This window comes from Oncorhynchus masou, chromosome 24, assembly GCF_036934945.1.
Source record: "Oncorhynchus masou masou isolate Uvic2021 chromosome 24, UVic_Omas_1.1, whole genome shotgun sequence".
Lineage (NCBI taxonomy): Eukaryota > Metazoa > Chordata > Actinopteri > Salmoniformes > Salmonidae > Oncorhynchus > Oncorhynchus masou.
In genome coordinates, this window is record NC_088235.1 from 118,408,881 (window position 1) to 118,436,582 (window position 27,702).

Here is a 27,702-nt window from a genome sequence, read left to right on the forward strand (position 1 = left end):
TCACCTGTTTCCATACATGTTTCATATTAAAACATGTATCTTACAAAGGAGTTGTTTAATCTAATCAAACTATTTATATGTTTTTTTTAACTTGTTTTTTTCTAATCTTTACAGGAAAATGCCACAGGCTCTATCTGATGGGTGGAGACATTTCACTGCAGCTAATGTAAAAGGAAAAGCTGTGTACATTTGCAAATACTGTGCCAAATCATATGTGAAGAATGCAACAAAGATGCAGAAACATCTGGCCAAGTGCATAAAGTTCCCTCAGCGCTCACAACAAGCAACCTCTGACAAAAGCCCCTCTACTTCTATTCGAGGTGTAAATTTTGAATCAGACACCTTATTGATAGCAACAGCTCATGGTCCTCCTGGAATCAGAAGTGTTTATGACTCAATGGAGAAACGTAGTCAGAAACGTAGTCAAATGCTGATGAATGTCTTGCTCGAGCTGTGTATGCAACGGGTTCACCTCTGATGCTCACAGGCAATGTGTATTGGAAGAGATTTCTGAATGTTCTTCACCCAGCATACACCCCTCCAACCAGACATGCTTTATCTACTCATTTGCTAGATGCAGAGTTCAAAAGAGTTCAGGTGAAGGTCAAGCAAATCATAGAGAAAGCAGACTGCATTGCAATCATCCCTGATGGGTGGTCTAATGTTCGTGGGCAAGGAATAATTAACTACATCATCTCTACCCCTCAACAAGTATTCTACAAGAGCACAGACACAAGGGACAACATACAAACCGGTATCTACATTACAGATGAGCTGTAGGCAATCATCAATGACCTTGGACCACAGAAGGTATTTGCACTGGTGACAGACAATGCTGCGAACATGAAGGCTGCTTGGTCTAAAGTGGAGTCCTACCCTCACATCACATCCATTGGCTGTGCTGCTCATGCATTGAATCTGCTCCTCAAGGACATCATGGCACTGACACAATGGATACACTCTACAAGAGAGCCAAGGAAATAGTTAGGTATGTGAATGGTCATCAATCTACCTCACCAAGCAAATTGAGAAGAATAAGAGCACCACATTGAAGCTGCCCAGCAACACCCGTTGGGGTGGTGTTGTCATCATGTTTAACAGTCTCCTGAAGGGAAAGGAGTCTCTCAAAGAAATGGCCATATCACAGTCTGCCGATATGGACAGCCCCATCAAGAGGATCCTCCTGGATGATGTATTTTGGAGAGAGTGGTAAGCAGCCTGAAACGCCTGAAACCTATAGCAGTAGCCATTACACAGAATGAGGGAGACAATGCCATCCTGTCTGATGTTCAAACTCTGCTTGCAGATGTGAGATAATAAATCCATACTGCCCTGCCCACTTCACTGTTGCTCCAAGCAGAGGAAACTGCAGTTCTGAAATACATCAAAAAGCATGAAGACTTCTGCCGAAAGCCCACACACACCGCAGCGTACATGTTGGATCCAAAGTATTCTGGCAAGAGCATCCTGTCTGGTGCAGAGATCAACAAGGCCTATGGTGTCATCACTACCGTGTCTCCCCACCTTGGCCTGGATGAGGGCAAGGTTCTTGGCAGTCTGGCGAAGTACACTTCCAAACAAGGGCTTTGGGATGGAGATGCAATATGGCAGTTGTGCCAACATATCTCATCAGCCACCTGGTGGAAGGGACTTTGTGGATCTGAGGATCTTTCCCCTGTTGCCTCCATCATCCTCCAAATCCCACCAATATCAGCGCGCAACTGGTCCTTGTTTGGGAACACACACACCAAAGCATGCAACAGGCTGACCAATACAAGAGATAAAACATTGCTGGTTATCTGAGCAAATTTGAGGCTTTTTGAGCCCGACAATGAGCCAAACTCAAGAAGGTTGGAAAGGGACAGTGAAGATGAGGCCTCAGTCTGTTCAAGAGGTGGACATTGAGGAGGTCCAGGGAGAAGACATGGAAGCCTGAAAAGAAGACAACTTTAGTTTCTAGACTATCATTTTACAGATGTATGTTGAAAATGTTTTTGTGAGATGTGATGGATCTTTGGGGATCATTCCCCTCCTGTACTCCTTGTTCACTCATAGCTTCACGGCCAGGCACAACTCCAACACCATCATTACATTTTCAGATGACACAGTGGTAGGCCTGATCACCGACAATGTCGAGACACCGGCAACGTCGTGACCTGTTCACCGGACGTGCTATCTGTCCCAGACCTGCTGTTTTCAACCCTCTAGAGACAGCAGGAGCTGTAGAGATACTCCGAATGATCGTCTATGAAAATCCAACTGACATTTACTCCTGAGGTGTTGACCTGTTGCACCCTCGACAACCACTGTGATTATTATTATTTGACCCTGCTGGTCATCTATGAACATTTGAACATCTTGGCTATGTTCTGTTGTAATCTCCACCCGGCACAGCCCAAAGAGGACTGGCCACCCCTCATAGCCTGGTTCCTCTAGGTTTCTTCCTAGGTTCTGGCCTTTCATGGGAGTTTTTCCTAGCCACTATGCATCTATACCTGCATTGCTTGCTGTGTGGGGTTTTAGGCTGGGTTTCTGTACAGCACTTGAGATATCAGCTGGTGTAAGGAGGAGGACAGGAGGAGGTCAGAGACCTGGCCGTGTGGTGCTAGGACAACAACCTGAGTTTCAAGTTTGGGGGAAGATAATTTTCACCAAAAAAATGCCCCTTTGTAATAAAATCATTAGATGCATATTCGCATTTGCGGTCACTTTTGAAAATGGTGTTTTCGCGCAAATGTATTGCATTTTGGAACATAATAGCCTACTGCTGTGTGCGCTTATAGCTTACGGCTGTGTGCGTATTGCTTCGATTATAATGTGAAGAAATAGCCTAATAACATTTTAAGCTAAACGTTCTGATCCGTTGCGTCAAACTGATTGCTCAAAAAAGTTTTTGGGATGCTAATTTGGAATCTATCATCTCTCACAAGTATGTTTTTTGGGGGGGAAGGGGGGGGCATTACAGCCACACAAAGGGGATGTTGCCGGGAAATTCGAGGCATTATCAAGTTCTTGTCTCATTGTGAATGAGAGACTGATGAAGTGTGTACAGCCTGCGCAAAAAACTAAGCAGAACTCGTGCCTTTCAAGCAACTTTTTTCAAATCATCATTAGAGTCTCATCATGCAGCCTTACAATATATTAAACGTAAAAACATTTATAGCCCAACATTTGTAGAACAACTAAAGTTACATTAATAACTCTACATGAAGCATATAGGAGGACCTGTTTCTTTGTTAAAGCCACATCAGGCCCTAACATAAGACAATTAAGAGTATGCTATTCTGTTCTTCTGAAATAGACAACATTTTCTTCATGTCATATTTCTTTAGACCGGTCTAAAATAAATAATGGATTTATTGTGATGGTGTAGACTATATTACATGGATTTATTGTGACGGTGTAGGTAGACTATATTACATGGATTTATTGTGACGGTGTAGGTAGACTATATTACATGGATTTATTGTGATGGTCTAGGCTATATTACATGGATTTATTGTGATGTGTAGGTAGACTATATTACATGGATTTATTGTGATGGTGTAGGTAGACTATATTACATGGATTTATTGTGATGGTCTAGGCTATATTACATGGATTTATTGTGATGGTGTAGGTAGACTATATTACATGGATTTATTGTGATGGTCTAGGCTATATTACATGGATTTATTGTGATGTGTAGGTAGACTATATTACATGGATTTATTGTGATGGTGTAGACTATATTACATGGATTTATTTTGATGGTGTAGGTAGACTATATTACATGGATTTATTGTGATGGTGTAGGCTATATTACATGGATTTATTGTGATGGTGTAGGTAGACTATATTACATGGATTTATTGTGATGGTGTAGACTATATTACATGGATTTATTGTGATGGTGTAGGTAGACTATATTACATGGATTTATTTTGATGGTGTAGGTAGACTATATTACATGGATTTATTGTGATGGTGGGGGTAGACTATATCACATGGATTTATTGTGATGGTGTAGGTAGACTATATCACATGGATTTATTGTGATGGTCTAGGCTATATTACATGGATTTATTGTGATGTGTAGGTAGACTATATTACATGGATTTATTGTGATGTGTAGGTAGACTATATTACATGGATTTATTGTGATGGTGTAGACTATATTACATGGATTTATTGTGATGGTCTAGGCTATATTACATGGATTTATTGTGATGTGTAGGTAGACTATATTACATGGATTTATTGTGATGGTGTAGACTATATTACATGGATTTATTTTGATGGTGTAGGTAGACTATATTACATGGATTTATTGTGATGGTGTAGGTAGACTATATTACATGGATTTATTGTGATGGTGTAGGTAGACTATATTACATGGATTTATTGTGATGGTGTAGGCTATATTACATGGATTTATTTTGATGGTGTAGGTAGACTATATTACATGGATTTATTGTGATGGTGTAGACTATATTACATGGATTTATTGTGATGGTGTAGGTAGACTATATTACATGGATTTATTGTGATGGTGTAGACTATATTACATGGATTTATTTTGATGGTGTAGGTAGACTATATTACATGGATTTATTGTGATGGTGTAGGTAGACTATATTACATGGATTTATTGTGATGGTGTAGACTATATTACATGGATTTATTTTGATGGTGTAGACTATATTACATGGATTTATTTTGATGGTGTAGACTATATTACATGGATTTATTTTGATGGTGTAGGTAGACTATATTACATGGATTTATTGTGATGGTGTAGACTATATTACATGGATTTATTGTGATGGTGTAGACTATATTACATGGATTTATTGTGATGGTGTAGGTAGACTATATTACATGGATTTATTGTGATGGTGTAGACTATATTACATGGATTTATTGTGATGGTGTAGGTAGACTATATCACATGGATTTATTGTGATGGTGTAGACTATATTACATGGATTTATTGTGATGGTGTAGGTAGACTATATCACATGGATTTATTGTGATGGTCTAGGCTATATTATATCTCCCGTGTGCTTCTTATCCTTTGACCAGTCTTTAGAGATAGAAGTCTGAGGTTTTGAGTAGCGGTGGAAAAGGAGAAAATAAAACTTGCAACCTGCTGTTGACCTCTTATTTTGTCACTCAACCCAAACTTTAAGAACCTGTATGCATGGTAAGCAGAGCTCCCTTTTTTTTAACCTTTATTTAACTAGGCAAGTCAGTTAGAACAAATTCTTATTTTCAATGACGGCCTAGGAACAGTGGGTTAACTGCCTGTTCAGGGGCAGAACGACAGGTTTGTACCAGCAACCTTTCGGTTACTAGTCCGACGCTCTAACCACTAGGCTACCCTGCTGCCCCTTAAACCTTATCCAATCAGTATACACAGAGAAACTTTTCTTATCCATTCAGAATACAGAGAGAAACCTTCCTTATCCAATCAGAATACAGAGAGAAACCTTCCTTATCCAATCAGTATACAAAAATAAACTTTCCTTATTCATGTAGTGCTGAGTGTGTATTTAGAATCGGCTCAAGACGCCAGTATTTTAACAAAGCGTTGTGGTTGCTTACTCTACAATACCACTGAGCTGCTCCACAGTTTAATTAAAATAGTTTCATCATAAGCCCTGAGGTATGCCTTCCTTCCTCCATATTAATTAGTGCATCATGCGCTACCCTATGGCATACACTACTTCTAGCGACCTAAGCCCCCATTCTCATTTCACTGGAATGTTTTCTCCCCTCCTCTGATATATGCCCACTGCTGAACACTTAGATACTCAGACATGGCCAAAACCCGTCCAGTTTGGGTTCATGTCCAATGATGACTGACTGGCTGTTGCCATCTACTTTCCCCATAGCATTACAAGGTAAACTGTATGGTACATGCAGTCATGGAATACAGCACACTGAATACCATGTAGAGTGATTGACTGACTGGTTCACACCATGCAGAATGATGACACTGACTGGCTGCCTGGTTCACACCATACTGACTACTGACTGACTGATTCACATCATGCTGACTGACTGGCTGGTTCAAACCATGCTGGCTGACTGGCTGGCTGGTTCACATCATACTGACTGACTGGTTGGTTCACTCCATGCAGACTGACTGACTGATTGGCTGGCTTACACCAAGCTGACTGACTGGCTGATTCATAACATGCAGACTGATGATTGACTGGCTGGTTCACACCATGCTGACTGACTGGCTGGTTCACACCATGCAGAGTAACTGACTGGCTGGTTCACACCTTGCAGAGTAACTGACTGGCTGGTTCACACCATGTAGAGTAACTGACCGGCTGGCTGGTTCACACCATGCTAAATGACTGGCTGACTGTATCAGTCATACAACACTCCACTCTGAACACATTGCACCATGGTATTTACCCAGCAGGACCTGGTGTAAAGGGGAAGTACTCCAGTCCGCTATAAGATCTCCTCATTAGGTAAACCTCCCCAGTCCTCATTCTGGATCTACAAACACACAACCTGCCAATCAGAGAGGTTTCTCAGTGGTCAGCTGAGCAGAGAGAAAAAAACTGTCGGGGGAGGTTCTCTTCTGCAATGTTGAACCAATCCAGTAAATATGAAGGCCATGTACCCTGGGTCTGATGCTAAAGGCCATGTACCCTGGGTCTGATACTAAAGGCCATGTACCCTGGGTCTGATGATAAAGGCCATGTACCCTGGGCCTGATGCTAAAGGCCATGTACCCTGGGCCTGATGATAAAGGCCATGTACCCTGGGCCTGATGCTAAAGGCCATGTACCCTGGGTCTGATGCTAAAGGCCATGTACCCTGGGTCTGATGCTAAAGGCCATGTACCCTGGGTCTGATGCTAAAGGCCATGTACCCTGGGTCTGATGCTAAAGGCCATGTACCCTGGGTCTGATACTAAAGGCCATGTACCCTGGGCCTGATGCTAAAGGCCATGTACCCTGGGCCTGATGCTAAAGGCCATGTACCCTGGGTCTGATGCTAAAGGCCATGTACCCTGGGTCTGATGCTAAAGGCCATGTACCCTGGGTCTGATGCTAAAGGCCATGTACCCTGGGTCTGATGCTAAAGGCCATGTACCCTGGGTCTGATGCTAAAGGCCATGTACCCTGGGTCTGATGCTAAAGGCCATGTACCCTGGGTCTGATACTAAAGGCCATGTACCCTGGGCCTGATGCTAAAGGCCATGTACCCTGGGCCTGATGCTAAAGGCCATGTACCCTGGGTCTGATGCTAAAGGCCATGTACCCTGGGTCTGATGCTAAAGGCCATGTACCCTGGGTCTGATGCTAAAGGCCATGTACCCTGGGCCTGATGCTAAAGGCCATGTACCCTGGGCCTGATGCTAAAGGCCATGTACCCTGGGCCTGATGCTAAAGGCCATGTACCCTGGGCCTGATGCTAAAGGCCATGTACCCTGGGCCTGATGCTAAAGGCCATGTACCCTGGGCCTGATGCTAAAGGCCATGTACCCTGGGCCTGATGCTAAAGGCCATGTACCCTGGGCCTGATGCTAAAGGCCATGTACCCTGGGCCTGATGCTAAAGGCCATGTACCCTGGGCCTGATGCTAAAGGCCATGTACCCTGGGCCTGATGCTAAAGGCCATGTACCCTGGGCCTGATGCTAAAGGCCATGTACCCTGGGCCTGATGCTAAAGGCCATGTACCCTGGGCCTGATGCTAAAGGCCATGTACCCTGGGCCTGATGCTAAAGGCCATGTACCCTGGGCCTGATGCTAAAGGCCATGTACCCTGGGCCTGATGCTAAAGGCCATGTACCCTGGGCCTGATGGTAAAGGCCATGTACCCTGGGCCTGATGCTAAAGGCCATGTACCCTGGGCCTGATGCTAAAGGCCATGTACCCTGGGCCTGATGCTAAAGGCCATGTACCCTGGGCCTGATGCTAAAGGCCATGTACCCTGGGCCTGATGCTAAAGGCCATGTACCCTGGGCCTGATGCTAAAGGCCATGTACCCTGGGCCTGATGCTAAAGGCCATGTACCCTGGGCCTGATGCTAAAGGCCATGTACCCTGGGCCTGATGCTAAAGGCCATGTACCCTGGGCCTGATGCTAAAGGCCATGTACCCTGGGCCTGATGCTAAAGGCCATGTACCCTGGGCCTGATGCTAAAGGCCATGTACCCTGGGCCTGATGCTAAAGGCTATGTGGTCTGGATAAGAGCGTCTGCTAAATGACTTAAATGTAAATGTAAATGGTCTGGCTCCTGCAGGGTTAATGGACTGGAAGAGATGGATCTGAAAGTCTACATTCTGTAAATCATAGCATAGCATAGAAAACAAGGCAGTAGTGAAAGAGTGAGCGAGAGAGATGTCTGGGTTATTGTAGATTAGAGAGGTCCCTGTCTTGGGGTCAGTGAGGTATTTTACCTCCTGCAGTAGGTCAGCTTGTTCTATAGCCTTTAGTACATTCTTCTTAGACGTGTCCTGAGCCTCTCCTCCCAGCAAGAACTCATCCAGGATGAAGTAGGCCTTCTCAAAGTTAAATATGATGTCCAGCTCACACACCTAGAGCACACACACACATTAGTGGAAAAGGTACCCATTTGTCAAAGATACCTTAATAAAAAAATGACAGCATGGTGAAGTAAGGTAATGTTTCCCACATTTTCAGACAACTAAACAACCATTGATTTAGAACTACGTAAAGTTACCACAAGTCGCAAAGAAAACAGGAGCCGCCTCCACTTTTCCACGGGGGACCGGTATGAACATGTGCACTCAGTCTGCAAGTGACTCTGGATAACAGCATCCACTAAATAACTAAAATGTCAAATGTGTGTAGAAGAAAAATATTGAATAACATAACCCTAGATACACCAATGTTGACAAAACGGTCTGTGACTGTCATACAGTCCTCGCTAGCCTAACTTCCTTTCATGGGCCACGTCAGCTAGTTGACATTAGCCTTCTACATCCAGCTACATATTGAACTTCCATCCTCTCAGGCCAGGGGCACAACAATGTATGCATTAATGGTTGGATCAGAATCACTGTTATAATCATTAGAGAGTAGGGAACAGAGATGAGGGAATAAAGAGTAGGGAATAGAGAGAAGGGAATATGGAATATAGAGTAGGGAGTAGAGAGTAGGGAGTAGAGAGTAGGGAATATGGAATAGAGAGTAGAGAGTAGGGAGTAGGGAATAGAGAAGGTAATAGAGAGTAGGGAGTAGGGAATATGGAATAGAAAGTAGGTAATAGAGAGTAGGGGAGAGAGTAGGGAATATGGAATAGAGAGTAGGGAGTAGGGAATATGGAATAGGGAATATAGAGTAGGTAATAAAGAGCATGGAATAGAGAGTAGGGAGTAGGGAATAGAGAAGGTAATAGAGAGTAGGGAGTAGGGAATATGGAATAGAAAGTAGGTAATAGAGAGTAGGGGAGAGAGTAGGGAATATGGAATAGAGAGTAGAGAGTAGGGAATATGGAATAGGGAATATAGAGTAGGTAATAAAGAGTAGGGGATAGAGAGTAGGGAGTAGAGAGTAGAGAATAGAGAGAAGGGAATATGGAATAGAGAGTAGGGAATATGGAATAGAGAGTAGGGAGTAGAGAGTAGGGAGTAGGGAATAGAGAAGGTAATAGAGAGTAGGGAATATGGAATAGAAAGTAGGTAATAGAGAGTAGGGGAGAGAGTAGGGAATATGGAATAGAGAGTAGGTAACAGAGTAGGGAATAGGGAATAGAGCGTAGATAATAGAGAGTAGGTAATATGGAATAGGGAATAGAGAGTAGAGAATAGAGAGTAGGTAATAGAGAGTAGGTAATATGGAATAGAGAGTAGGGAGTAGGTAATAGGTAATAGAGAGTAGGGAGTAGGGAATATGGAATAGGGAATGGAGAGTAGAGAGTAGGGAATAGGGAGTAGGGAATAGAGCGTAGGGAATAGAGCGTAGGAAATAGAGCGTAGGGAGTAGGGAATAGAGAGTAGGTAATAGAGAGTAGGTAATAGAGAGTAAGTAATATGGAATAGGGAATAGAGAGTAGGTAATAGAGTAGGTAATAGAGAGTAGGGAGTAGGGAATAGGGAGTAGGGAATAGAGAGTAGGGAGTAGGGAATAGAGAGTAGGGAATAGGGAGTGGAGAGTAGGGAATAGAGAGTAGGGAGTAGAGAGTAGGGAATATGGAATAGAGAGTAGGGAATATGGAATAGAGAGTAGGGAATAGGTAATAGAGAGTGGGGAGTAGGGAGTAGAGAGTAGGGAGTAGGGAATGGAGAGAAGGGAATAGGGAGTAGGGAATAGGGAGTAGGGAATAGAGCGTAGGGAATAGAGCGTAGGGAATAGAGCGCAGGGAATAGAGCGTAGGGAATAGAGCGTAGGGAATAGAGTGTAGGGAGTAGGGAATAGAGAGTAGGTAATAGAGAGTAGGTAATATGGAATAGGGAATAGAGAGTAGGTAATAGAGAGTAGGGAGTAGAGAGTAGGGAATATGGAATAGAGAGTAGGGAGTAGAGAGTAGGGAGTAGGGAATAGAGAAGGTAATAGAGAGTAGGGAGTATGGAATATGGAATAGAAAGTAGGTAATAGAGAGTAGGGGAGAGAGTAGGGAATATGGAATAGAGAGTAGGGAGTAGGGAATATGGAATAGGGAATATAGAGTAGGTAATAAAGAGCATGGAATAGAGAGTAGGGAGTAGGGAATAGAGAAGGTAATAGAGAGTAGGGAGTATGGAATATGGAATAGAAAGTAGGTAATAGAGAGTAGGGAATATGGAATAGAGAGTAGAGAGTAGGGAATATGGAATAGGGAATATAGAGTAGGTAATAAAGAGTAGGGGATAGAGAGTAGGGAGTAGAGAGTAGAGAATAGAGAGAAGGGAATATGGAATAGAGAGTAGGGAGTAGAGAGTAGGGAATAGAGTAGGGGATATGGAATAGAGAGTAGGGAGTAGAGAGTAGGGAGTAGGGAATAGAGAAGGTAATAGAGAGTAGGGAATATGGAATAGAAAGTAGGTAATAGAGAGTAGGGGAGAGAGTAGGGAATATGGAATAGAGAGTAGGTAACAGAGTAGGGAGTAGAGAGTAGAGAGTAGGGAATAGGGAATAGAGCGTAGGTAATAGAGAGTAGGTAATATGGAATAGGGAATAGAGAGTAGAGAATAGGGAATAGAGAGTAGGTAATAGAGAGTAGGTAATATGGAATAGAGAGTAGAGAGTAGGTAATAGGGAGTAGGTAATAGAGAGTAGGTAGAGATTAGGTAATAGAGATTAGGTAATAGAGATTATGTCATAGAGATTAGGTAATAGAGCGTAGGGAGTAGGGAATAGAGAGTAGGGAATAGAGAGTAGGGAGTAGGGAATAGGTAATAGAGAGTAGGGAGTAGAGAGTAGGGAGTAGGGAATATGGAATAGGGAATGGAGAGTAGAGAGTAGGGAATAGGGAGTAGGGAATAGGGAGTAGGGAGTAGGGAATAGGTAATAGAGAGTAGGTAATATGGAATAAGGAGTAGAGAGTAGGGAGTAGGGAATATGGAATAGGGAATGGAGAGTAGAGAGTAGGGATTAGGGAGTAGGGAATAGGGAGTAGGGAATAGAGCGTAGGGAATAGAGTGTAGGAAATAGAGCGTAGGGAGTAGGGAATAGAGAGTAGGTAATAGAGAGTAGGTCATATGGAATAGGGAATAGAGAGTAGGTAATAGAGAGTAGGGAATAGGGAGTAGGGAATAGGGAATAGAGTGTAGGGAGTAGGGAATAGAGAGTAGGGAATAGGGAGTGGAGAGTAGGGAATAGAGAGTAGGGAGTAGAGAGTAGGGAATATGGAATAGAGAGTAGGGAATATGGAATAGAGAGTAGGGAATAGGGAATAGGTAATAGAGAGTGGGGAGTAGGGAGTAGAGAGTAGGGAGTAGGGAATGGAGAGAAGGGAATAGGGAGTAGGGAATAGGGAGTAGGGAATAGAGTGTAGGGAGTAGGGAATAGAGAGTAGGGAATAGGGAGTGGAGAGTAGGGAATAGAGAGTAGGGAGTAGAGAGTAGGGAATATGGAATAGAGAGTAGGGAATATGGAATAGAGAGTAGGGAATAGGGAATAGGTAATAGAGAGTGGGGAGTAGGGAGTAGAGAGTAGGGAGTAGGGAATGGAGAGAAGGGAATAGGGAGTAGGGAATAGGGAGTAGGGAATAGAGCGTAGGGAATAGAGCGTAGGGAATAGAGCGCAGGGAATAGAGAGCGTAGGGAATAGAGCGTAGGGAATAGAGTGTAGGGAGTAGGGAATAGAGAGTAGGTAATAGAGAGTAGGTAATATGGAATAGGGAATAGAGAGTAGGTAATAGAGAGTAGGTAATAGAGCGTAGGGAATAGAGCGTAGGGAATAGAGCGTAGGGAATAGAGCGTAGGGAATAGAGTGTAGAGAGTAGGGAATAAGGAGTAGGGAATAGAGAGTAGGGAATAGAGAGTAGAGAATAGAGAGTAAGGAATAGAGAGTAGGGAATAGAGAGTAGGGAATAGAGAATAGAGTAGGTAATAGAGAGTAGGGAATATGGAATAGAGAGTAGGGAGTAGAGAGTAGAGAGTAGAGAGAAGGGAATAGAGTGTAGAGAGTAGGAAATAGAGAGTAGGTAATATAGGTAGGTAATAGAGAGTAGGGAGTGGAGAGTAGGGAATAGAGAGTAGGGAGTAGGGAATATGGAATAGGGAATAGAGCGTAGGGAGTAGGGAATAGAGTAGGGAGTAGGTAATAGAGAGTAGGTAATAGAGAGTAGGGAGTAGGTAATAGAGAGTAGGGAATATGGAATAGGGAGTTGGGAGTAGGGAATAGAGCGTAGGGAATAGAGAATAGGTAAGAGAGTAGGTAATAGAGAGTAGGTAATAGAGAGTAGGGAACATGGAATAGGGAATATGGAATAGAGACTAGGGAATAGGGAGTAGGGAATAGAGCGTGGAGAATAGGGAGTAGGTAATAGAGAGAAGGGAATAGAGAGTAGGGAGTAGGGAATAGAGAGTAGGGAATAGGGAGTAGGTAATAGAGAGTAGAGAGTAGGGAATATGGAATAGAGAGTAGGGAATAGGGAGTAGGGAATAGAGTGTAGGTAATAGGGAGTAGGTAATAGAGAGTAGGTAATATGGAATAGGGAATAGAGAGAAGAGAGTAGGTAATAGAGAGTAGGGAATAGAGAGTAGGTAATAGAGAAGAGGGAATAGAGCGTAGGGAGTAGGGAATAGAGAGTTGGGAATAGGGAGTGGAGAGTAGGGAATAGAGAGTAGGGAGTAGAGAGTAGGGAATATGGAATAGAGAGTAGGGAATATGGAATAGAGAGTAGGGAATAGGGAATAGGTAATAGAGAGTGGGGAGTAGGGAGTAGAGAGTAGGGAGTAGGGAATGGAGAGAAGGGAATAGGGAGTAGGGAATAGGGAGTAGGGAATAGAGCGTAGGGAATAGAGCGTAGGGAATAGAGCGCAGGGAATAGAGAGCGTAGGGAATAGAGCGTAGGGAATAGAGTGTAGGGAGTAGGGAATAGAGAGTAGGTAATAGAGAGTAGGTAATATGGAATAGGGAATAGAGAGTAGGTAATAGAGAGTAGGTAATAGAGCGTAGGGAATAGAGCGTAGGGAATAGAGCGTAGGGAATAGAGCGTAGGGAATAGAGTGTAGAGAGTAGGGAATAAGGAGTAGGGAATAGAGAGTAGGGAATAGAGAGTAGAGAATAGAGAGTAAGGAATAGAGAGTAGGGAATAGAGAGTAGGGAATAGAGAATAGAGTAGGTAATAGAGAGTAGGGAGTAGAGAGTAGGGAATATGGAATAGAGAGTAGGGAGTAGAGAGTAGAGAGTAGAGAGAAGGGAATAGAGTGTAGAGAGTAGGAAATAGAGAGTAGGTAATAGAGAGTAGGGAGTGGAGAGTAGGGAATAGAGAGTAGGGAGTAGGGAATATGGAATAGGGAATAGAGCGTAGGGAGTAGGGAATAGAGTAGGGAGTAGGTAATAGAGAGTAGGTAATAGAGAGTAGGGAGTAGGTAATAGAGAGTAGGGAATATGGAATAGGGAGTTGGGAGTAGGGAATAGAGCGTAGGGAATAGAGAATAGGTAAGAGAGTAGGTAATAGAGAGTAGGTAATAGAGAGTAGGGAACATGGAATAGGGAATATGGAATAGAGACTAGGGAATAGGGAGTAGGGAATAGAGCGTGGAGAATAGGGAGTAGGTAATAGAGAGAAGGGAATAGAGAGTAGGGAGTAGGGAATAGAGAGTAGGGAATAGGGAGTAGGTAATAGAGAGTAGAGAGTAGGGAATATGGAATAGAGAGTAGGGAATAGGGAGTAGGGAATAGAGTGTAGGTAATAGGGAGTAGGTAATAGAGAGTAGGTAATATGGAATAGGGAATAGAGAGAAGAGAGTAGGTAATAGAGAGTAGGGAATAGAGAGTAGGTAATAGAGAAGAGGGAATAGAGCGTAGGGAGTAGGGAATAGAGAGTTGGTAATAGAGAGTAGGTAATAGGGAGTAGGTAATAGAGAGTAGGTAATAGAGAGTAGGTAATATGGAATAGGGAATAGAGAGTAGAGAGTAGGTAATAGAGACTAGGGAATAGAGTGTAGGGAGTAGGGAATAGAGAGTAGGTAATAGAGAGTAGGTAATATGGAATAGGGAATAGAGAGTAGGTAATAGAGAGTAGGTAATAGAGAGTAGGTAATAGAGATTAGGGAGTAGGGAATAGGGAGTAGAGAGTAGGGAATAGGGAGTAGGGAATAGGGAGTAGGGAATAGGGAATAGAGAGTAGGGAGTAGGGAATAGAGTGGAGAATAGGGAGTGGAGAATAGGGAATAGAGAGTAGAGAGTAGGGAATATGGAATAGAGAATAGGGAATATGGAATACAGAGTAGGGAATATGGAATAGAGAGTATGGAATATGGAATAGAGAGTAGGGAATAAGGAGTAGGGAATAGGTAATAGAGAGTAGGGAGTAGGGAGTAGAGAGTAGGGAATATGGAATAGGGAATATGGAATAGAGAGTAGGGAATAGGGAGTAGGTAATAGGGAGTAGGTAATAGGGAGTAGGTAATAGAGATTAGGTAATAGAGATTAGGTAATAGAGATTAGGTAATAGAGAGTAGGGAGTAGGGAATAGAGAGTAGGGAATAGGGAGTAGGTAATAGAGATTAGGGAGTAGTGAATATGGAATAGAGAGTAGGGAATATGGAATAGAGAGTAGGGAATAGGGAGTAGGGAATAGAGAGTAGGTAATAGAGAGTAGGTAATATGGAATAGGGAATAGAGAGAAGAGAGTAGGTAAGAGAGTAGGGAATAGAGTAGGTAATAGAGAGTAGGGAATAGGGAGTAGGGAATAGAGCGTAGGGAGTAGGGAATAGAGAGTAGGTAATAGAGAGTAGGGAATAGAGAGTTGGTAATAGAGAGTAGGTAATATGGAATAGGGAGTAGGTAATAGGGAGTAGGTAATAGAGAGTAGGTAATAGAGAGTAGGTTATAGAGAGTAGGTAATATGGAATAGGGAATAGAGAGTAGAGAGTAGGTAATAGAGAGTAGGTAATAGAGAGTAGGTAATATAGAGAGTAGGGAATAGAGAGTAGGGAATAGAGTTGGTAATAGAGAGTAGGTAATAGGGAGTAGGTAATAGAGAGTAGGTAATATGGAATAGAGAGTTGGTAATAGAGAGTAGGTAATAGGGAGTAGGTAATAGAGAGTAGGTAATAGAGAGTAGGTAATAGAGAGTAGGTAATATGGAATAGGGAATAGAGAGTAGAGAGTAGGGAATAGAGAGTTGGTAATAGAGAGTAGGTAATAGGGAGTTGGTAATAGAGAGTAGGTAATAGAGAGTAGGTAATAGAGAGTAGGTAATAGAGAGTAGGTAATATAGAGAGTAGGGAGTAGGGAATAGAGAGTAGGGAATAGAGAGTAGAGAGTAGGGAGTAGGGAATATGGAATAGAGAGTAGAGAGTAGGGAATAGGGAGTAGGGAATAGAGCGTAGGTAATAGGGAGTAGGTAACAGAGAGTAGGTAATATGGAATAGGGAATAGAGAGAAGAGAGTAGGTATTAGAGAGTAGGGAATAGAGAGTAGGTAATAGAGAGTAGGGAATAGGGAGTAGGGAGTAGGGAATAGAGCGTAGGGAGTAGGGAATAGAGAGTAGAGAGTAGGTAATAGAGAGTAGGTAATAGGGAGTAGGTAATAGAGAGTAGGTAATATGGAATAGGGAGTAGGTAATAGAGAGTAGGTAATATTGAATAGGGAATAGAGAGTAGAGAGTAGGTAATAGAGAGTAGGTAATACAGAGTAGGTAATAGGGAATAGAGAGTAGAGAGTAGGTAATAGAGAGTAGGTAATAGAGAGTAGGTAATACAGAGTAGGTAATACAGAGTAGGTAATACAGAGTAGGTAGTAGGGAATAGGGAATAGAGAGTAGGGAATAGGGAATGGGGAGTAGGGAATAGAGAGTAGGGAATATGGAGTGGAGAGTAGGGAATAGAGAGTAGGGAGTAGAGAGTAGTGAGTAGGGAATATGGAATAGGGAATAGAGAGTAGGGAATAGGGAGTAGGGAGTAGGGAATAGAGCATAGGGAATAGAGCGTAGGGAGTAGGGAATAGAGAGTAGAGAGTAGGGAATAGAGAGTAGGTAATAGGGAGTAGGTAATAGAGAGTAGGTAATAGAGAGTAGGTAATATGGAATAGGGAGTAGGTAATAGAGAGTAGGTAATATGGAATAGGGAATAGAGAGTAGAGAGTAGGTAATCGAGAGTAGGTAATAGAGAGTAGGTAATACAGAGTAGGTAATAGGGAATAGAGAGTAGAGAGTAGGTAATAGAGAGTAGGTAATACAGAGTAGGTAATACAGAGTAGGTAATACAGAGTAGGTAGTAGGGAATAGGGAATAGAGAGTAGGGAATAGGGAATGGAGAGTAGGGAATAGAGAGTAGGGAATATGGAGTGGAGAGTAGGGAATAGAGAGTAGGGAGTAGGGAATATGGAATAGAGAGTAGGGAATAGGAAGTAAGGAATAGAAAGTAGGGAGTAGGGAGTAGGGAATAGAGAGTAGGGAATAGAGAGTAGGGAATAGAGAGTAGGGATTAGGGAATAGAGAGTAAGGAGTAGGGAATAGGGAGTAGGGAATAGATTGTAGAGAGTAGGGAATAGAGAGTAGGGAGTAGAGAGTAGGGAATATGGAGTAGGTAATAGAGTGTAGGGAGTAGAGAGTAGGTAATAGAGAGTAGAGAGCAGGGAATAGGGAGTAGGGAATAGATTGTAGGGAGTAGGGAATAGAGAGTAGGGAGCAGGGAATAGGGAGTAGGGAATAGATTGTAGGGAGTAGGGAATAGGGAATACAGAGTAGGGAGTAGGGAATATGGAATAGGAAATAGAGCATAGGGAGTGGGGAATAGAGAATAGGGAGTAGGGAATAGAGAGTAGGGAGTAGGGAATAGAGAGTAGCGAGTAGAGAGTAGAGAGTAGGGAATATGGAATAGGGAGTAGGGAATAGGGAATAGGGAATAGAGAGTAGGTAATAGAGAGTAGGGAGTAGGGAATAGGGAGTAGGTAGTAGAGAGTAGGGAGTAGAGAGTAGGGAATATGGAATAGGGAGTAGGTAATAGGGAGTAGGTAATAGAGAGTAGGTAATATGGAATAGGGAATAGAGAGTAGAGAGTAGGTAATAGAGAGTAGGTAATACAGAGTAGGGAATAGAGAGTAGGCAATAGAGAGTAGGTAATAGAGAGTAGGTAATACAGAGTAGGTAGTAGGGAATAGGGAATAGAGAGTAGGGAATAGGGAATGGAGAGTAGGGAATATGGAGTGGAGAGTAGGGAATAGAGAGTAGGGAGTAGAGAGTAGGGAGTAGGGAATATGGAATAGGGAATAGGGAATATGGAATAGGGAATAGAGAGTAGGGAATAGGAAGTAGGGAATAGAAAGTAGGGAGTAGAGAGTAGGGAGTAGGGAATAGAGAGTAGGGAATAGAGAGTAGGGAGTAGGGAGTAGGGAATAGAGAGTAGGGAATAGAGAGTAGGGATTAGGGAATAGAGAGTAAGGAGTAGGGAATAGGGAGTAGGGAATAGATTGTAGAGAGTAGGGAATAGAGAGTAGAGAGTAGGGAGTAGAGAGTAGGGAATATGGAGTAGGTAATAGCGTGTAGGGAGTAGGGAATAGAGAGTAGGGAATAGAGAGTAGGGAGTAGAGAGTAGAGAGTAGGTAATAGAGTAGGGAGTAGGTAATAGAGAGTAGAGAGCAGGGAATAGGGAGTAGGGAATAGATTGTAGGGAGTAGGGAATAGAGAGTAGGGAATAGGGAGTAGGGAATATATTGTAGGGAGTAGGGAATAGAGAGTAGGGAATACAGAGTAGGGAGTAGGGAATATGGAATAGGAAATAGAGCATAGGGAGTGGGGAATAGAGAATAGGGAGTAGGGAATAGAGAGTAGGGAGTAGGGAATAGAGAGTAGCGAGTAGAGAGTAGGGAATATGGAATAGGGAGTAGGGAATAGGGAGTAGGTAATAGAGAGTAGGTAATAGAGAGTAGGGAGTAGGGAATAGGGAGTAGGGAATAGGGAGTAGGTAATAGAGAGTAGGTAATAGAGAGTAGGTAATAGAGAGTAGGGAATATGGAATAGGGAGTAGGGAATAGGGAGTAGGTAATAGAGAGTAGGTAATAGAGAGTAGGGAGTAGGGAGTAGGTAATAGAGAGTAGGTAATAGAGAGTAGGGAGTAGGGAATAGGGAGTAGGTAATAGAGAGTAGGGAGTAGAGAGTAGGGAATATGGAATAGAGAGTAGAGCATGGAGTGGAGTATAGGGAGTAGGGAGTAGGGAGTAGTAAATAGGGAATAGAGTAGGGAGTAGGGAATAGAGAGTTGGGAATAGGAAATAGGGAGTAGGGAGTAGGAAATAGGGAGTAGGAAATGGGGAGTAGAGAATAGATGGATACGTACACTGCCAAAGTACTTATCCAGTAGTTCCACATATCTGTGGATGATCTCTAGTGTGATCAGCTCGTTGTCCTGGTTCTCTATGGCACAGCAGAAATACAGGCTGGCATACCTGAAACCCCCCACACACACCTGTTAATAACACACACAGCTTGGTATCCTGGTCCTCGATGGCACAGCAGAAACAGAATAACAACATGGGAGCATGAGGAACAGGACAGAGCTGAGTCTGTTGAGATGGAGGAGGTGAGAGAGGGATGGAGTTGGTATGGCACTGTCACTCTCTCCTCTCCTCCCACTCTCCTCTGCCTCTCCCTTCCCCTGTCCTCCTCCCCTCTGCCTCTCCTCTGCCTCTCCTCTGCCTCTCCTCATCCCCTCTGCCTCCTCCTCTACCTCTCCCTTCCCCTGTCCTCCTCCCTTCTGCCTCTCCTCTGCCTCTCCTCATCCCCTCTGCCTCCTCCTCTACCTCTCCACTCCCCTGTTCTCCTCCCCCTTCTCTCTCCTCCCCTCCTCTCGCTCTCCTTTGCCTCTCCCTTCCTCCTCTGCCTCTTTTAATTTGCCTCTCCCCATCTGCCTCTCCTCTCCCTTCATCTGCCTCTCCTCATCTGCCTCTCCTCATCTGCCTCTCCTCTCCCTTCATCTGCCTCTCCTCATCTGCCTCTCCTCATCTGCCTCTCCTCTCCCTTCATCTGCCTCTCCTCATCTGCCTCTCCTCTCCCTTCATCTGCCTCTCCTCATCTGCCTCTCCCCATCTGCCTCTCCTCTCCCTTCATCTGCCTCTTCTCATCTGCCTCTCCTCATCTGCCTCTCCTTTCATCTGCCTCTCCTCATCTGCCTCTCCTCATCTGCCTCTCCTCTCCCTTCATCTGCCTCTCCTCATCTGCCTCTCCTCATCTGCCTCTCCTCTCCCTTCATCTGCCTCTCCTCATCTGCCTCTCCTCATCTGCCTCTCCTCTCCCTTCATCTGCCTCTCCTCATCTGCCTCTCCTCTCCCTTCATCTGCCTCTCCTCATCTGCCTCTCCTCTCCCTTCATCTGCCTCCCTTCATCTGCCTCCCTTCATCTGCCTCTCCTCATCTGCCTCTCCTCATCTGCCTCTCCTCATCTGCCTCTCCTCATCTGCCTCTCCTCATCTGCCTCTCCTCTCCCTTCATCTGCCTCTCCTCATCTGCCTCTCCCCATCTGCCTCTCCTCTCCCTTCATCTGCCTCTCCTCATCTGCCTCTCCTCATCTGCCTCTCCTCATCTGCCTCTCCTCATCTGCCTCTCCTCTCCCTTCATCTGCCTCTCCTCATCTGCCTCTCCTCATCTGCCTCTCCTCTCCCTTCATCTGCCTCTCCTCATCTGCCTCTCCTCATCTGCCTCTCCTCTCCCTTCATCTGCCTCTCCTCATCTGCCTCTCCTCTCCCTTCATCTGCCTCTCCTCATCTGCCTCTCCTCATCTGCCTCTCCCCATCTGCCTCTCCTATCCCTTCATCTGCCTCTCCTCATCTGCCTCTCCCCATCTGCCTCTCCTCTCCCTTCATCTGCCTCTCCTCATCTGCCTCTCCTCTCCCTTCATCTGCCTCTCCTCATCTGCCTCTCCTCATCTGCCTCTCCTCATCTGCCTCTCCTCATCTGCCTCTCCTCATCTGCCTCTCCTCATCTGCCTCTCCTCATCTGCCTCTCCTCATCTGCCTCTCCTCTCCCTTCATCTGCCTCTCCTCATCTGCCTCTCCTCATCTGCCTCTCCTCATCTGCCTCTCCTCTCCCTTCATCTGCCTCTCCTCATCTGCCTCTCCTCATCTGCCTCTCCTCTCCCTTCATCTGCCTCTCCTCATCTGCCTCTCCTCTCCCTTCATCTGCCTCTCCTCATCTGCCTCTCCTCATCTGCCTCTCCCCATCTGCCTCTCCCCATCTGCCTCTCCTATCCCTTCATCTGCCTCTCCTCATCTGCCTCTCCCCATCTGCCTCTCCTCTCCCTTCATCTGCCTCTCCTCATCTGCCTCTCCTCTCCCTTCATCTGCCTCTCCTCATCTGCCTCTCCTCATCTGCCTCTCCTCATCTGCCTCTCCTCATCTGCCTCTCCTCATCTGCCTCTCCTCATCTGCCTCTCCTCATCTGCCTCTCCTCATCTGCCTCTCCTCATCTGCCTCTCCTCATCTGCCTCTCCTCATCTGCCTCTCCCCATCTGCCTCTCCCCATCTGCCTCTCCCCATCTGCCTCTCCCCATCTGCCTCTCCCCATCTGCCTCTCCTCATCTGCCTCTCCTCATCTGCCTCTCCCCATCTGCCTCTCCCCATCTGCCTCTCCCCATCTGCCTCTCCCCATCTGCCTCTCCCCATCTGCCTCTCCTCATCTGCCTCTCCCCTCTCCTCATCTGCCTCTCCCCATCTGCCTCTCCCCATCTGCCTCTCCCCTCTCCTCATCTGCCTCTCCCCTCTCCTCATCTGCCTCTCCCCTCTCCTCATCTGCCTCTCCCCTCTCCTCATCTGCCTCTCCCCATCTGCCTCTCCCCATCTGCCTCTCCCCATCTGCCTCTCCCCATCTGCCTCTCCCCATCTGCCTCTCCCCATCTGCCTCTCCCCATCTGCCTCTCCCCATCTGCCTCTCCTCATCTGCCTCTCCCCATCTGCCTCTCCCCATCTGCCTCTCCTCATCTGCCTCTCCTCTCCCTTCATCTGCCTCTCCTCATCTGCCTCTCCTCTCCCTTCATCTGCCTCTCCTCATCTGCCTCTCCCCATCTGCCTCTCCCCTCTCCCCATCTGCCTCTCCCCATCTGCCTCTCCCCATCTGCCTCTCCCCATCTGCCTCTCCCCATCTGCCTCTCCCCATCTGCCTCTCCCCTCTCCTCATCTGCCTCTCCCCTCTCCTCATCTGCCTCTCCCCATCTGCCTCTCCCCATCTGCCTCTCCCCTCTCCTCATCTGCCTCTCCCCTCTCCTCATCTGCCTCTCCCCTCTCCTCATCTGCCTCTCCCCTCTCCTCATCTGCCTCTCCCCATCTGCCTCTCCCCATCTGCCTCTCCCCATCTGCCTCTCCCCATCTGCCTCTCCCCATCTGCCTCTCCCCATCTGCCTCTCCCCATCTGCCTCTCCCCATCTGCCTCTCCTCATCTGCCTCTCCCCATCTGCCTCTCCCCATCTGCCTCTCCTCATCTGCCTCTCCTCATCTGCCTCTCCTCTCCCTTCATCTGCCTCTCCTCATCTGCCTCTCCTCATCTGCCTCTCCTCTCCCTTCATCTGCCTCTCCTCTCCCTTCATCTGCCTCTCCTCATCTGCCTCTCCTCTCCCTTCATCTGCCTCTCCTCATCTGCCTCTCCTCTCCCTTCATCTGCCTCTCCTCATCTGCCTCTCCTCATCTGCCTCTCCTCTCCCTTCATCTGCCTCTCCTCATCTGCCTCTCCCCATCTGCCTCTCCCCTCTCCCCATCTGCCTCTCCCCATCTGCCTCTCCCCATCTGCCTCTCCCCATCTGCCTCTCCCCCTCTCCACTCCTGTTCTCCTCTCCCTTCCTTCTGCTCTCCCCTCCTCTGCCTCTCTGCCTCTCCCTTCATCTGCCTCTCCCCTCCCCTTCTCTGCCCTCTCCCCTCCACTTCTCTGCCCTCTCCCCCTCCCCTATCCTCTGCCTCTCCCCTGCCTCTATTTCTCCCCTTTTTCTCCCCCCCCCCTCTGCCTATCCTCTCCTCTCTCATCAGCATTCAGAGACTTGTCCCGAAGCCACTCCTGCATTGTTTTGAATGTGTGTAGAATAATCAAAACTATGAAATAACACATATGGAATCATAACCAAAAAAGTTAATTAAATCAAAATATGTATTGTATTTTTGAGATTCTTCAAATACCCTCATTTTGCCTTGATGACAGATTTGCACACTCTTAACCAGCTTCACCTGGAATGTTTTTCCAACAGTCTTGAAGGAGTTCCCACATATGCTGAGCACTTGTTGGATGCTTTTCCTTCACTCTGTGGTCCAACTCATCCCAAACCATCTCAATTTGGTTGAGGTCGGGTGATTGTTGAGGCCAGGTCATCTGATGCAGCACTCCATCACGCTCCTTCTTGGTAAAATAGCCCTTACACAGCCTGGAGGTGTGTTGGGTCATTGTCCTGTTGAAAAACAAATGATAGTCCCACTAAGCGCAAACCCGATGGGATGGTGTATCACTGCAGAATGCTGTGGTAGCCATGCTGGTTAAGTGTGCCTTGATTTCTAAATCAATCACAGGTAGTGTCACCAGCAAAGCACTCCTACATCATAACACCTCCTCCTCCATGCTTTACAGTGAGAAATACACGTGCAGAGATCATCCGTTCACCCACACCGCGTCTCACAATGACACGGCAGTTGAATCCAAAAAAATATATTTCCACCGATCTAATTAATGTCCATTGCTCATGTTTCTTCATGCAGGTGAGTCTCTTCTTATTGGTGTCCTTTAGTAGTGGTTTCTTTGCAGCAATTCGACCATGAAGGCCTGATTCACTCAGTCTCCTCAGAATAGTTGTTGAGATGTATGTTACTTGAACTCTGTGAAGCATTTATTTGGGCTGCAATTTCTGATGCTGTTAACTCTAATGAACTTATCCTCTGCAGCAGAGGTCACTCTGGGTCTTCCTTTCCTGTGGCGGTCTTCATCAGAGCCAGTTTCATCATAGCGCTTGATGGTTTTTGCGACTGCACTTGAAGAAACTTTCCGTATTGACTGACCTTCATGTCTTAAGGTAATGATGGACTGTCATTTCTCTTTGCTTATTTGAGCTGTTCTTGCCATAATATGGACTTAGCCCTATTTGGTAAAAGACTATCTTCTGTATACCCCCCCCCCCCCCACCCCCTTACCATATCACAACACAACTGATTGGCTCAAATGCATTAAGAAGGAAAGAAATTCCACAAATTCACTTTTAGAAAGCACACCTGTTAATTGAAATGCATTCCAGGTGACAACCTTATGAATCTGGTTGAGACAATGCCAAGAGTGTGCAAAGCTGTCATCAAGACCTATTTGAAGAATCGCAAATATTACATATATTTTGATTTGTTTAACACTTTTTTGGTTACTACATAATTCCTACATGTGTTACTACATGTGTTATGTCATAGTTTTGATGTCTTCGCTATTATTCTACAATTTAGAAAAGAGTAAAAATAAAGAAAAGCCCTTGAATGAGTTGTAAAACTTTTGACCGATTGTGTACATTTGCAAAAATAAATTACAACCTGTTTTTACTTTAGTCATTATGGTGTATTGTGTATAGATTGATGAGGAAAAATGTTTTATTTAATCTATTTTTAGAACACTGTAACCTAACAAAATGTTGAAAAAGTCAAGGGGTCTGAATACTTTCCGGATGCACCGTATGCCTACCAGCAGCATACCACCCTGCATTCCACTGCTGACTTGCCTCTGAAGCTAAGCAGAGTCGGTCCTGGTCGGTCCCAGATACTTCTGGAAGTGGAGGGCCAGTAAGAGGCACTCTTTCCTCTGGTCTAAATTTTTTTATTCCAATACCTCTGGGTAGTGTTTGGGGATATCGCCCTGCGTAAGGTGCCGTCTTTTGGATGGGACGTTAATGTAGTATTTTAAACTTTAAACTGGTATTTTACATAATGTCGCCGGAGGGGAAAGCTGCCATTTTACGGGCTCCAAACCAACTGTGCTATTCTATTTGTTTTCTCGCATTGTTTGTAACTTATTTTGTACATACAGTGGAGCAAAAAAGTATTTAGTCAGCCACCAATTGTGCAAGTTCTCCCACTTAAAAAGATGAGAGGCCTGTAATTTTCATCAAAGGTACACTTCAACTATGACAGACAAAATGAGAAAAAAAATCCAGAAAAAAATCACATTGTAGGATTTTGTATGAATTTATTTGCAAATTATGGTGGAAATAAGTATTTGGTCATAACAAAAGTTTCTCAATACTTTGTTATATACCCTTTGTTGGCAATGACAGAGGTCAAACATTTTCTGTAAGTCTTCACAAGGTTTTCACACACTGTTGCTGGTATTTTTGCCCATTCCTCCATGCAGATCTCCTCTAGAGCAGTGATGTTTTGGGGCTGTTACAGGGCAACATGGACTTTCAACTCCCTCCAAAGATTTTCTATGGGGTTGAGATCTGGAGACTGGCTAGGCCACTCCAGGACCTTGAAATGCTTCTTACGAAGCCATTCCTTCGTTGCCCGGGAGGTGTGTTTGTGATCATTGTCATGCGGAAAGACCCAGCCACTTTCATCTTCAATGCCCTTGATGATGGAAGGAGGTTTTCACTCAAAATCTCACGATACATGGCCCCATTCATTCTTTCCTTTACACAGATCAGTCGTCCTGGTCCCTTTGCAGAAAAACAGCCCCAAAGCATGTTTCCACCCCCATGCTTCACAGTAGGTATGGTGTTCTTTGGATGCAACTCAGCATTCTTTGTCCTCCAAATACGACGAGTTGAGTTTTTACCAAAACATTCTATTTTGGTTTCATCTGACCATATGACATTCTCCCAATCTTCTTCTGGATCATCCAAATGCTCTCTAGCAAACTTCAGACGGGCCTGGACATGTACTGGCTTAAGCAGTAGGACATGTCTGGCACTGCAGGATTTGAGTCCCTGGCGGCGTAGTGTGTTACTGATGGTAGGCTTTGTTACTTTGGTCCCAGCTCTCTGCAGGTCATTCACTAGGTCCCCCCGTGTGGTTCTGGGATTTTTGTTCACCGTTCTTGTGATCATTTTGACCCCACGGGGTGAGATCTTGCGTGGAGCCCCAGATCGAGGGAGATTATCAGTGGTCTTGTGTGGCTTCCATTTCCTAATAATTGCTCCCACAGTTGATTTCTTCAAACCAAGCTGCTTATCTATTGCTGATTCAGTCTTCCCAGCCTGGTGCAGGTCTACAATTTTGTTTCTGGTGTCCTTTGACAGCTCTTTGGTGGAGTTTGGAGTGTGACTGTTTGAGGTTGTGGACAGGTGTCTTTTAAACAGATAACAAGTTCAAACAGGTGCCATTAATACAGGTAACGAGTGGAGGACAGAGAAGAAGTTACAGGTCTGTGAGAGCCAGAAATATTGCTTGTTTGTAGGTGACCAAATACTTATTTCCACCATAATTTGCAAATTAATTCATAAAAAATCCTACAATGTGATTTTCTGGATTTTCTTTCTAATTTTGTCTGTCATAGTTGAAGTGTACCTATGATGAAAATTACAGGCCTTTCTCATCTTTTTAAATGGGGAACTTGCACAATTGGTGGCTGACTAAATACTTTTTTTGCCCCACTGTAGTGTTGCTGCTACCGTTTCTTTTGACCGAAACTACCTTCTGGATATCAGAACAGCGATTACTCACCTCAAACTGGCCGAAGATTTTTTTCGTTAATGCGAAGGATATACTGTTTCCCCAAGACCAGGCCCAATTCCCCGTCATCCGCATGAAGAAAAGACAGAAATAAAGAGGTGGGGTGCCTTTTGAGAATTCGTCAGCGAGTGGGTAAACCAACATTACCATCCGTTCTATTGGCCAACGTGCAATCACTGGAAAATAAACTGGATGATCTATGATCGAGACTATCCTACCAACGGGACATTAAAAACTGTAATGTATTATGTTTCACCAAGTCGTGGCTGAACAACGAGAATATATAGCTGGCTAGGTTTTCCATGCATTGAGCAGCTACGTCTGGTAAGACAAGGGGTGGAGGTGTGTGTCTATTTGTAAATAACAGCTGGTGTGCAATGTCTAATATTAAAGAAGTCTCGGGGTATTACTCACCTGACGTAGAGTACCTCATGATAAGCTGTAGACCACACTATCTATATTATTCGTAGCCGTCTATTTACCACCACAAGCCGATACTGGTACTAAGACCGCACTCAGCGAGCTGTAGAAGGCCATAAGCAAACAAGAAAATGTTCATCCAGAAGCGGCGCTCCTAGTGGCCGGGGACTTTAATACAGGGAAACTTAAATCCGCTTTACCGAATTTCTACCAGCATGTCACATGCAACCAGAGTAAAAAAAAACTCTAGACCACTTTTACTCCACACACAGAGAAGCATACACAGCTCTCCCTCTCCCTCCATTTGTCAAATCTCACCATAATTCTATCCTCCAGATTCCTACTTACAAGCTAAAACTAAAGCAGGAAGTACCAGTGACTCGCTCAATACGTTAGTGGTCAGATGAAGCGGATGCTACGCTATAGGCCTGTTTTGCTAGCACAAACTGTAATATGTTCTGGGATTCATCCAATGACATTGAGGAGTGTACCATCTCAGTCACCGGCTTAATCAATAAGGGCATCGACAGCGTCGTCCCCACAGCGACAATATGTACATATCCCTTCATGGATTACAGGCAACATCCGCACCAAGCTAAAGGCTCGAGCTGACGCTTTCAAGGAGCGGGACACTAATCTGGACGCTATACCCTCAGACAAACCATCAAACAGGTAAAGTGTCAATACAGAACTAAGATTGAATCCTACAACACCGGCTCTGACGCTCGTTGGATGTGGCAGGGCTTGAAAACTATTACAGACTACAAAGGGAAACCCAGCAGTGACGTGAACCTACCAGACGAGCTAAATGCCTTTTATGCTCGTTTCCAGGGAAGCAACACTGAAGCATGCATGAGAGCACCAGCTGTTCCGGTCGACTGTGTTATCACACTCTGTTGCCGATGTGATCAAGACCTTTAAAAAGGTCAACATTCACAAGTACGCGGGGACAGCCAGTTTACCAGGACGTGCAATCAGAGCATGCGCGGACCAACTGGCAAATGTCTTCACTGACATTTTCAACCTCTCCCTGACAGAGTCAGTA

The 27,702-nt window shown here is 44.9% G+C and overlaps 1 protein-coding gene across 1 annotated transcript in view; it reads right to left on the minus strand.

Annotated features, from left to right (window-relative positions):
* LOC135513335 (AP-1 complex subunit sigma-2-like) overlaps window positions 1-27,702 on the minus strand; it is a 43,405-nt gene that overhangs the window by 3,729 nt on the left and 11,974 nt on the right. The window contains exons 3-4 of the mRNA XM_064936260.1: window positions 18,909-19,017; window positions 8,412-8,549 (exon numbers count right to left, since the gene is read on the minus strand). Of these exons, the coding sequence (XP_064792332.1) occupies window positions 8,412-8,549; window positions 18,909-19,017 (247 nt within the window). The remainder of the gene's footprint in view (window positions 1-8,411; window positions 8,550-18,908; window positions 19,018-27,702) is intronic.